The sequence below is a fragment of the Ambystoma mexicanum genome, chromosome 12 (assembly GCF_040938575.1).
Source record: "Ambystoma mexicanum isolate Mex_15411 chromosome 12, UKY_AmexF1_1, whole genome shotgun sequence".
NCBI lineage: Eukaryota > Metazoa > Chordata > Amphibia > Caudata > Ambystomatidae > Ambystoma > Ambystoma mexicanum.
In genome coordinates, this window is record NC_090936.1 from 282,056,603 (window position 1) to 282,069,227 (window position 12,625).

Here is a 12,625-nt window from a genome sequence, read left to right on the forward strand (position 1 = left end):
TCCTAACTTGCAGCTATGTTCCTGAATGTAACATCTTAATCACTTTTTAGCTCCCTGGACTCTTATTCCACCATAGTCCTAGAATGCAGTGTCTGAACCACTTTCTCTATAACGCTCACCTCTTTTGCTCCACGAGAATACAATATTTGCATACTCTTTCCCTTCATTTCCTGACCCGTAGGTATTTGCCTCATTGTCCCAGAATGCATCATCCTGATAATATTCTCTCTATCTGGACTTTTACTCCACCAGATTACACATGTTTAAATATTTCGTCTGACTCCTGAAATGTTGCCGGTGTCTCAGAATGCATGTTACTGTTTCACGTCATTTGTTATGTGATCTTCTTTGGACCTGGAAAGTTGACTGTGAGTCCATTGTTCGTGCCACTTAATCAGTGTTCCTATTCTCTGACCCAGCCAGGTTCATGGACCCTTCCTCTGGTACTGATATCTCGCACCCAACACCTTGGAATTCTTTGCTGTACTAGGCTCTCTTGCCTTCCCTCTCAATCTCTGATGCACAAGCTCTCATAGTTCAAAGGGCAGCAATGCTCTGAATGCTGTGGCAAATACTGTGCTTTCATTTCTGTATAGAAACTCCTGAGGTTTGTCAGTTCCTCCAAAGCACATAGTGTTGGATCAATAGACAACTCCAAGGTAGACTATGGGAATGCTTTGTTCAGTGGACTTCCAAACGAACTTGTGCATTGCCTTCAGATTGTAGAAAATGCTGGTGAGAGTCTCATTTTCAAAATCCCCAAAGAGACTCGATTATCTTCTTCTACATGCAGTTTGCATTGACTGCCACTGAATCAGATGCAGGAGTCTTTGCTTGGTATATAAATGTGTTTATGGGCTAGCACCACCTTACCCAGCTGATAAAATCAAGTTCCATCTCCCAGCTCGCTGACTAACCTCCTCTCGCACTTTATTTCGGAATATTCCCAAGAGCCGATGCATTACCAGGGATGATGGGCGCTTCTCCGTTAGAGGCCCACAATTCTGGAACAAGCTCCCTACCTTACTTCGGGGCTCTGGACTTCTTGCACAGTTTTCATGAACACCAGAAAACTTGTCTTTATGCCTAAATTACTCCCTGTTTTTATTTTACCTGACCACGACCTCAGTTGCACTACTTCATCCTTTTAGAACAACATTACCCGTATGCAGAGGTCTCTTTGCCCGGTACTCCTGAGTTATGAACAGTTATAACTACTTTTGAACTCAAACTCGTTTTTTTAAACTCAAAAACCTCATACAGGCTTCTGGATGAACCCACCCATGTGTCTTCTGTACATCTCAATCACAGAACTTCACCCTAGACGTTCTCCCTGCTAGCACTGGTTAAAAGCTACCACACACTAAAGCTCCATGTTCATGCATTGAGTTCTGAACCTCTTGCAACTGGAATCCATTTTGACATGCTCTCTGCTTTGCTGGCTATGCTTCTTTGTGCTTTGACAGTGACTCTTTCCTGATTCTGTGCTGCCTTACTGTATTTTCTCCAGCCCTGTCTTGGAAGCTCTGTCATTTCCCTCTCTACCTCCCGCCTGTCTCCCTGCTGCTTTCCGTTGTGCTGTGTCCCTGCAGTTTTTAGACTCTGATACTTGTATAGTTTCCCCACAGACTTCTACCACCGCACTGTCTATCCCTGTTTCTTTTAAAGTGTTTCTTTTTCTGCAGCCTTCAGGCTTGTTCTTTCACTGTGCTCTTCCAGTTTCCACTGCTGACCACTATTCTACTCCTTCCCTGTTTTATTAAGTGTGTATAGTCTCAAGCTTTACCCTATATACTTAGCACCTGCTTCACTTACTTCTGTTGGCTCCTTTCAACTTAATTCTAGTTCTGAATCCTATAATACTGCCTTCTTTAAATCGCATGTTTGCAGCCCCGTTTTGCAGCTTACCACAGTTACCAAGATTTGAACCCTCGGTTACTCCGTTTCCAGCTACTTGCTGCAGTTGGATCTGACAGTGTAGAAAGGTTTACCTGTGTCATTAGCACTGAAGATAGGCATGCTACAGGTGTCTCATGAGCCGAAGACAAACATGCATTAGGCTCAGGGACTGAAGACGTACTTAAGATGGACTTCCGGAGGCTTTACGGCTGAAGAGTGATATACTGGATGAGTCGCTGTAGCTGAAGACAGGCATGCCAGAGGGGACTTTGAGGCTGAAGACATGCATGCTGGAGCTATCTTGGCAGCTGAAGACAAGCATGTAAGGGTGTCTGGGGCTGACCACGTGCATGCAGGAGGCTCTTGAGTAAGTGTCAAACATGGCAGAGGTTCATTGATTGAAGACACTCGTACCAAAGATGACTGCAGAGTTGGGGACCAGAATGTAGCAGAGTCTATGGCTGTTGGAAGACAGACTGAAGTCTCAGAAGTCGACCTACACATTGGTGGCTCAGGAACGGAAGGCACCTCTAGGGCAGTAGACTCCTTGGCACCAGTAACCAATGACTGAGCTGTACGTTTGCAGTCCCTTTTCCTTAGTGGATGACACAGACTCTCTTTCTTTGTGGAAGTCAACATTAACCAGAGGAAGCACCATAGTTAACTCTCTATTAATCAAGATTTTGGCAATTGTCCACTCATCTGTTTTAGCATCTGAAAGTAGCAGATTAACAACCAACAGTTCAGGAATCGCCTGCAAGGTTACTGGTTTTGTAGCCTGTGGATTGAGTTAATAAGAACATGGAATCTGTACTTGCTCTGACTGTTCGTTGTGACCCAAATTGGTAGGCGGAAAAGTGAACACAGAGTCAGCATCATGTTCCACATCAGCAAGATCATTTATTTTAGTGTCAGCAGCTGGATCAAGAGCAGAGCCTAAGCCTACTGTAGTGCCTGCATCTATGTAGGCCACTCTTGTGGTTTGTGTATGGAGATCACAAGCTTGCGTGTGTGCTAGCACAGGGTTGTGGTAAACTGCTACACAGGAAATCTTAGGTAAAGGAGCACATCTTCAGCTCACTGAAATCCCTGACAAACAGGAGTACAAATGTCAGAAACTGTGCCCTCTGCACATAAATGCCCATTCGTAAGAAGGAGTTCATTTATATAATAACTGTTGATTTGACTGTCCAGGTCAATGTAGGGGAAAAGTTCTGTACAAACTTGTTAGAGGCTTTGCTGCCTTTCTTTCTTAAAGTTGCCATATTCAAACAAACAAATCAAAGAGCACATGTGAATGCTAATAATACTTAGTCAGAGTGTGGGAATAGTGGGCTGGTAATTCAGTCATGAGAGCACAAATGCAATGAATATGGCAAGGAAAATGTGCACAAGATCACACAACAAATAGCTTTGAGTCAAACAACATACACTCAGGAACCAAGAAATATGTACACTAAAACCCAGCATGTGCCTGATAATAATACAAATATATAAAATGGATGGAGGATAAGCACTTAGAAGCTCCTTTCAAAGAAAGTCAGCAAGCTCCTCACCCACAGTTGCTCTTACAGGTACTGTCAGCACTAAGCCCACATACAGGACAAGCAACTACAGGATCTGTGAGCTAACACCCGTGATGGTATTGTATAAGGTAACTTAAAGGCAATACTCAGGAGGACAAGAAATACCACCTTAAATGTCAGCAAAGCCCACAAACCCTTTTGATCAAACAGGGACCCAGGAGTCTATAATAGCAAAGGGAGGATAATTTAATACATAAGACTCCTGACAAGTGACAAGTAGGAATAATGATTATAACATAATGAGGAAAACATAGGCATTCACACAGGAGCTGGATACAACAGCACACTAAATCTAACAATCAATACATAAAAAAAGGAAAAGTGCTAGGTGAAAAACCAGGAACAGACTTCAAGAGAAAGTAAAGGAATAGGAGCAGGGAAAACGTAATTACAAGTGCAAAATCTCACCCCTTCCTACCCAGGGAATGGAAAATCTATAAACGAGCAGAGTCTAAGGATCAAGGTTGCACTGCAAAAAAAGAGAAAATTAAAGGAATAATGAACACAATCAAACTAGGCTGTACAGAAAAAGGAAAGCACTGGGACTGTCAAACAGAAGAAGACAGAAAGGGAATACAGGTAGCAGAAAATAGTAATAAGCACACTCAATTCTAAATCCAGGCGAAAGGTAACAAGACATAAGGAACTAGGTACTAGACACTAAGCTAAGAAGCAGGAACAAGGGACTGGTGTAGGAAGAGCAGGAACACTGCATCAATGACCAGTGCTGGATTTAAGAACACTGAGGTTTTTAAAGCTGGCTAACGAGCACACGCCTGAGGTGTGCTGCTTGCTAGCACCTGTGGATGGCAGGTGCTGCATATCTTCCACCGAACATTGTCCTACAAGGGTGGAGATGAAGCAGTGGGCCATGCATTCTGGAAAGCATAGTGTTATGAATAAAACAGCATACTGGCTGCCAAAAACCTGGAATGGATCCAGAAGTAAAGTGACATGGAAAATAAGGATTTAGCGCTCCCAAATCACCACAACATTGTCTCATAAGGTTTGAAAGGAATGTCCAATAAGGAATAAACCCCAAATCAGGTTGCAAGTGGCAGGAAAGAGAGCGAAGGGAGAGAATCGTGATAATAATGTAACTTTGTCACATTTGTTAAATTGGAATCCCATGAAAAATCAGAGAGAGAAAAGACTGAATAGACAGTTTACCCGAATGCGGTAGAGCAAGAAAATACTGAATCCGAAAATGCTGAATTAGGTGAGCAGAGTCTGCGGGGGTGTGCCCCGCTCTGCCAGTTCGGTATTTTCAGGTTATGGGGTTGCGGGGGGTTTCTCCCACATACAGAAAAAAAGCAGGGACACATTTAAATAAACAAAAAGCTCGAATTGCAAAATGTGGCAGAGTGGGACTAAGTATTTTGCAACTCAAGCTTTTCGTCATCTGATATGATCACGTAGATCCGCTAAATTGCCATTGTTATCAACGCTAATTGGAATTAGTTATTTTGTGTGTTGTGGCACCACAGACTGTACCACTGCCCCCTGCATTTTTTATGGTTCTTGGGTAACCAACTATCCAATGAAAAACGTGGAAAAATATGTTTAAAACACATTGGGTTTCTAATGTAGGACAACAATTCTAAACTTACAAGAAACTGTCTTTCCAGTAACACAATTTCGGTGGATGGGAGAAGTACTTATGAACATTGCTGGGGTGAGTGTTAGGTGGGAATGATGTACAGGATGTACTAGAGATGTTTGACACAATGGTATGCAGTCATTTTATTCCCATAACGAATAGTATTCTTGCAAGATATTGCAAGGAAGACACCTGCCTAGCTCTGAGGATCTTAAGTGGGGTGAGCAAGGGGTGCCAGATACCTCCCTAAGATAGTGGTTGATTGGCCCGGGGGGAGCGAGAGGGATCTCCTGCCCACCCCACTTAAATACCCTCTATCATCGACTGGCCTTACCTCTGGATTCTGGATCTTTTTAAGTGTGACGAGATATAGTCTGGCAATTCTGGACATTAGCCTGTCGAGTGGCTGAAAGCACTGTGGCTCAACGGGTGGTAATGGAAGAGTAAACCCAAAAGAGAAAAAAATCCTAATGTGCTTGTTTAAGTCATAAACTCACAGCCAGAGTCGATGATATGTGTAGGATCAGCGGAATCAGGAGAAACATGTAATTCTTGGTACTTTCACTGCAGGGAAGGAGGCTGATCCTCAGGGAGGTCCAGAGGGAAACGGGCTTACAGCAGAAGGTAGGATAATGCATCAATAGAAAAGACCAAAAAATAAAGGTGGGAATGAGAATGACAAAAGGAGGCAGGGGAAAAAAGCCAGATGGAGGAATATCTCTCCTCCTTTCTGCTGTTCTAACCTTACATTCTAGTTTTGTTAAGTGCCTTTATTTATTTATTGTTCACTTATAAGGCGCTTATACAATTAGCAAAACTGTTCAAAGCGCCAACAGGGCAAACAGAGTGGGGACAGGGGAAGGTAATACAGCAAGGATAAATAATTGCATTAATAGTACAACAAATAATGATAATAAAGGGAAGGGGAGACAAACTTACTATGCCTTGTGAGTGTTCAGAACGTGCAATAGCAGCGGGGGTGGGGTGAAGGATAAGGTGCTTAGGAGCTCATGATGAAGTGCTCAGGGTAAGTGCTAAGAGGAGAAGAATGTAAGTGCATAACATAAGTTCATCCACCCATGGGTAGGGTGAGCCCAAGTAAGTGCAGCAGAAGACAGCGGCTGGGATGAGTGATGTGGGGGAACAAGACCCGAGGACACATAAGGGCCCTGCACATCAGTCACGCTGCTGTGGGCTTAATAGGGAAGAGAGGAGAAGGAAGAGGTCAAGAGAAAGGTCTTGCATTTTTTTCAGAACATAAGGAGGTCTTGCTCAAGATGCAGAGGGAGACTGTTTCACATGAGGGATCCAGCCGAGGAAAGTGATAGCACACCAGCTCTCTGTTTAGCAAAGCGCTTAACCCGCAGTGAGTATGTGCCAGAGGAACAGAGGAGTCCAGAAGGAGAGTATTTGGTCAGGAAGCATTGAAGATAGAGTAGTACCCGGCCCCAAATCGCCTTATGTATGATACAGAGGGATTGGAATTTAATCCATGCTTAGACCAGGGGCCAGTGAAGGCTCAGTAGGGCAGGAGAGATGCAGTCCCTGGGCTTGAAGCCAAGGATAAGTCTTGTAGCCCTATTCTGGGTTAGCTGGAGAGGTCGCAGGGTGGAGGAAGGAAGATGAAAGAGGAGGCTGCTGCAGTAGTCTAGCCTGGAGAGAACCAGAGCACAGGTAACATTGAGTCTCTGGGGGAAGGTGAGGAAGGATAGCGTCCCTTTGAGAAGGAAGAGTTGAAAGTGGTACTGCTTAACAATGTCCTGAATGTGAGGGATGAACGAAAGGGAGGTGCTAAAGAAGACTCCAAGTTTCCCAGCTACATTAGAGGGGGCATGGAGGAAGGCCAGAGTGCAGGGAAGAAAAAGGGTGCAAGGAGCCCAATAGGGGGGATCTCAGTTTTGCTGGCATTGAGGCAAATGTCATTGGCAATGCACCAGGCCTGGATGACAGAGAGGCAGTCATGGATGAAGGAGGGTGCACTGGATGTTGGGGTAGAAGAAGGAAATTAGTTGTGCCAGCAGAGAAAGGTATAAATTAAGGAGCCAGGGCGAAAGAATGGGGACCTGGAGGACGCCACAGGTAGCGGAGGAAAAAGGGGAGGAGACAGGGCTCAGGATGGTTTAGGAGGAACGGTCAGTTAAGAAGGAGGTAAGCCAGTCCAGTGCACGCTCCGAGATGCCAAGGGTGTCATGGAGACTTTTTATGAGGATGGAGTGATTCACTGTGTCAAATGCAGAAGAGAGATCAAGAAGGATTAGGACAGCATGGGAATCGGAGTCAAGAGATGCGAGCAGGTCTTCATGGGTGTTCAGAAGAGCAGTTTATGTGCCTTCGGAAGCTCAGAATCTAGACTGGTGGTCATGTAGACTGCCAAAGAGTTCGGTATTAGAGTTGAGTTGGGGTAGGGTTAGCTTCTCAAGCAGTTCTCCCAGGAAGGGTGTGATGGAAATGGGGTGGTAATTGGCTGGGCAGGAAGGGTCTTCAGAGGACTTTTTAAGGACGAGGTGCACAAGGGAGTGCTTGAGGAAAGATGGAAAAGTATCAGTGGCAAAGGAGTGGTTGCAGAGATAAGTTAGAGCAGTGGCGAGAGAGGCCATATTAGCCCTGATGGTTCTGGAGGATCAAGGAGCAACCTGTTTGGACGAGACCTTCATGGAGTTGACAACTTTGGTGACTTCTTCAGGGGAGACAAGAGTGAAGGAGGGAAAGGAGGAGGGAGGGAATGGAGGAAGAAGGAGGGTGAATGGTAGGGGGCAGAGGGTGGTGAGTTGGGTTGGGAGAGTGCGTGACAAGGCTGTTCAGTATGTGCTGGGTTTTAGAAGTCAAGTGAGAAGCGAGTGCATTGCAGAGGGCCTGGGAGGGATTAGGGGCAGAAGATGCTGTGGATGAGCTGGCAGGTTCCCTGCAGATTTTGAAGGGTTTAGCTGTGTTGTTGGATGCATTGGACACTTGTGCCTGAATGTGGGCTCTTTTTGTGGCACGGATGGAGAGTCTGTAGTGTCTCTGGATCAGGCGGCAGGCCAGTTTGTCAGAGGGTGAGCCTGAAGTGTGCCACTTCTGTTCAGCAGTCCTACAATTATGTTTTTGGTCTGCAAGATCGGAGTCGTACCAGGTGTTACGTTTGGAGGCAGGGTTCAGGCGCATCCTCATGACTGGGGAAAGGGTGTTGGTGATGGACAGATGGATGTTGCTGAGGGCAGAATCAGCGGAAACGCCTGTGTTGGATGGGCAAGGGGGAATGAAGGTGGAAGAGAAAGCGGCAGATGACACTCGTTGCGCCTTAATCCAAAGTGCTTTACAGAGCACATATTTACATACAACAATTAGTACTCATTTATCAACCTGGGAAGGATGAAAGGCTGAGTTTGCCTTGCCGGGAGTCGAACCTGCGACCTGCAGATCACACTCAGATGGCAGCAGCGAGCGCTCATCCCACTGAGCTATCTTACCGGCTTCTAACCTGTGGAATCGCATAGTTGTTCTACAACTTGACATGAGAGTTTCCTAGTGGCAGGTGTATACGCTCATCAGTGGGTACATTGGCCAGGTGTAAGAAGCCTCAGATGTTGTGCATCATTGAGATTAATTAATGCAATCAGTACCACATTATTTCATGCACACATCTGCAAATCTGATGACAAAGTCCCATGTGGAATCATAGACGGCCAACAGAGGCTTCTTTCTTAATACAGCATCAGTTTCGATGCCTTGTCCAAGGGACATGGGTCACAATGGTACTGTCATGTTAAATTCTAATGCATGGATAGTTCAAACAGTCGCTGGTCCCTCGAAGTTCATTATTACTCCTCTCAGCCTGAAAGCCACCCGCTAAACAATGTGTGGCAATTCATAGAGAACGGCATTCATTCTATAAATGGTGTGCACGCCAGAAAATGTATACATTCCATTAGACTGCAAAGGGGACAACACTGCTAAAAGGTAATGAGCACAGACAGTTGAGTGTAGTGTGCAATGTTACAAATGTTAGTATAGAGGTCCATAGATAATTAAGACCCTGATTCATGTAATTATTTGCGTGTAAAACGGGGATTTAAATCCTCATTCATCAAACAGGGATTTGAGGGCAGAATGGCAAGCAAATCCCGGTTTTACACGCAAATAATTCCATGAACCAGGGCCTTTGTTTTTCCTGTCACCATCCAAGGAAGCAATGAGTTCACAATCTTTCTTCCTCTCATTTTCCATTCTGAAATATTTAAATACATCTACGGGTGATCGTCAGTGCAGGTATATTTTCAAATTAGAGGTTGGCTGTGTAATCTTTGTAGCATTTTGTTATAGCTTCAGAAAAGATACCAATGGGGTACCTTAATATGATGGCCTATATTCCAGTGTGTACTGTGCAATGCTCCTAGTGTTCTGGTGTTAGTGGGCCAATTCTGGCCATTGAGGGAGGACACAGATTTGGCAGGATTGTGGTGACCCCGCACTCTCTGTTTAAATTAACCTGAACACATTGCCTATAGTTACAGCTCTTCTATCCAAATACTTGATTAACTCTGCTGTTAATTCTTGCTGTGCTCCTTGCCTAATTTCTGCAACTACAGTATTTAAAGTCTCGCCCGAGTCGCTCTCCTCCAACGCACACCATAATATCTACTTTAAATACCACTAAAAGGATTTTTACCCTGTACCAGAAAACCATGATCTGTTTGGCGACCAGTCTACTAGCATTCGTCTTATTGGCACAGGTATCAATTTCCGATGGACGCCTACGTGCCCCTTAGAAAATGGTTGGTGTGAGTAATCCAAAGATCTTACCATAAGCGGCAGGGTCGGCTACATGCTCCTGCATGAAGCATCCAAATCCTGAGAGGTTTGTCGTGACACTGGGGATCCCCATCACTGTGCACTCGGCTGTCGAAAGGAAGGCAGAATTCATTATGTGTTATGAATCCGAATCTTTGGAATCCTCTTGTCATGTATTAAGAGAGTAGAAATGCCTTCTTAAATCCTCTTTCGCTGCAACATTTAAGCTCTCAATCTTGATAAACAAACATTCTTTGACTTTTGAAAATCAACAGAGATGTAGAATTGCTTCTGGAAACATTTAGTGAGCAGCTTCAAGATAAAGTTCAGCACGCCATTTGGCAATCAAATATCTACACAACATTTAAAGTAACAACCCAAACAAGTGGAAGCACACCACCACACGTTCATGATTGCAAACCTGTAATCACAGGTCCTACACCACTTGTCATCGGGTCCCATGTACTCCAGTTTTGATCTGCAGAACAGAGGCCTGTGGCTTGCTCATCACCAGATATAGATCGGAAATGTGCCACAATGCAATGGAGAAGAAGCGTGCACCTATTATCCTCAATGTATACCATGCAGCATATTGGTTGCATGAAGTGGTTGGTTGTACTCGCACACAGAAGAATCTGTTCAGATCTTGGGCCTCATCACGAGTTGTGCTGTATCCCGGAGGTAAATGCGCTGGGATACTGCCCAACACTTGGGCTGATGCAATTTGCGCCAGATCCTGAGTTGCGATGGGGCTGTTAATCTCCATTTATTTTGAGTCCCTGGGACTTTGTGGGGCTTTTCTGTGCTTTTACCGACGGCAGTAATATCGCTGGTGGTAATAACACTGAAAATGGTGGGAAGCTGGAGATTTACTTTCTGCCCAAACTCGGGATTGGGCGGAGCGTAATGCTGCGGTAATAGCATATTTTTTTTACAGATTCAGATTATACACATGTTCAACATTTAAGAACACGTGGCCAGCCCGTTCCTCATAAATTTCCATAGCATGATTTAGGAAATGATCTAAAATGTCTCTCACTATTAAAATTAAGGGCTCTTCTCCATGTTGTCCTTTTAATGATTTCTTTACGCCTATTAAAAATAAATGTTATGCCCGCAATATCTGACCTTTGGGGAACTTGTATTTGATTTTTCCAAAACGAGTGGCAAGGAGGCACCTTACCCCACCCCAGAGAATGCCTGCGTAGAGACCTGTGGGTAGGATCTAAGTAATACTTTAAATGTAGCACAAAGATTCCTAATTTCGCATTGTGTGGTCATTTAAAATTTGATAACTTGCAAATATTTAGCCCAAAACATGTTTGGCTTTTTTCATTTGTATTCATAACATAGGTGAGCATTTAGAACAGCAATGATATCTTCCACCAAAATCCGTGCTTGTGTAACTGCTAAAAAAAATCACCATCACTCAGAAACAATTGGTTACTGTTTAATTAAACACACTTATGACTTAACTGGAGCTGCAAACGTTTTACTGGTGTAATGAAATGTGTTAACCAGGTCTGCCTTTAGCCGCTACATTTTTAGAATAACTATGCGTGTCCTTCAAGTCCTGTTAAAACCAATCATTGCTAAAGCCATCAGTTTTGGCTTGTGTATGTGTATTAGGCAGTTGCTAGGCATTGCTATTGTATACCTTGGTACTCACACCATTTTGCAGCTGTTACTACTGATGGCCCGTTAATTCCACTGTGGCAGTGCCTGAAAAATGCCTTTTCCATGCCTATAGAAAAGCCAAAACTGTTGGCATTGCCAATGCTTGTTCTTTTTTTCATGGTGGCAGTCATATTTATTTTTTCCCACTGAAGGGATTGTGTACTTGCCCTACCCCCAGAGCCCTACTCCTGTGGGGAGAAAATGTAAACTATTAAACCCCAGAGGGAGCCCCGGCATGCCAATAGTGATGAGCCTCGCTATGGAGGACTGATAGGGCTGTTGATGGCTCTGAGCCCCACAAAGCCCTAACCGCAATCTAGGTTACAGAGTTACCTCCAACTTTACCACTTACCGCCAAACTCGTAATGAGGCAGATTGAAGCCAACAATTTCCTTAAGTCCTACCAATCTGGCTTTAGACCAAGATGCAGCACAGAAATGGCTACTATCAAGGTGATCGACGATTCCCTTAACATTCTTGATAATGGCCATCCTTGACTCCTGTTTCTCCTTGACCTCTCAGCAGCATATGACACAGTAGATACTCACCAACAATCTACATTGCTGAATGGGCATCAGTGAGATCGTCCTCATCTGGTTCAAATTGTACCTTGCTAATCGTCACTACTTCGAACAAATGAATTCCTTCATATCACCAACTCTACCCATCCCCCATGCAGTGCTGCAAAGATCCATCCTCTTCCCCTGTGATCTTCAATGTTTACATGGGACTGCTTGAAACTCTGCTTGCTCCATGCAACCTCCACATCCACCAATACACAGATGAGACGCAGCTATACCTCAAGATAGCCTCCATTAAAGACATCGAGAGTCTCAAGGCCTGATCCAGTTGTGGATGTCCAGTGCTTAGATGAAGCTCAACCCCTCCAAGACTGAATTCCTACTGCTGACCAACAACACCGTACACCTGGACATTCAGACCTAGCTCTCTACTATGCACCTCAAGGGGTTCTACGTCATTTCATCGTCAGGCATTTCAAAGCCTGCAATATAAACGTGTTTGACAGTTCATTGATTTTTTTGGAGGGGGCACAATCCCCCCGACTGCAACGATTTTTACCTGTACCCAAGCC

At 44.5% G+C, this 12,625-nt stretch overlaps 1 protein-coding gene across 2 annotated transcripts in view; it reads right to left on the bottom strand.

Moving 5' to 3' along the window:
• Positions 1–12,625, bottom strand: part of GYS2 (glycogen synthase 2) — a 919,141-nt gene that overhangs the window by 189,327 nt on the left and 717,189 nt on the right. For both annotated transcript variants that reach the window (XM_069628441.1, XM_069628442.1), the window contains one exon: positions 9,868–9,963. In XM_069628441.1, the coding sequence (XP_069484542.1) occupies positions 9,868–9,963 (96 nt within the window). The remainder of the gene's footprint in view (positions 1–9,867; positions 9,964–12,625) is intronic.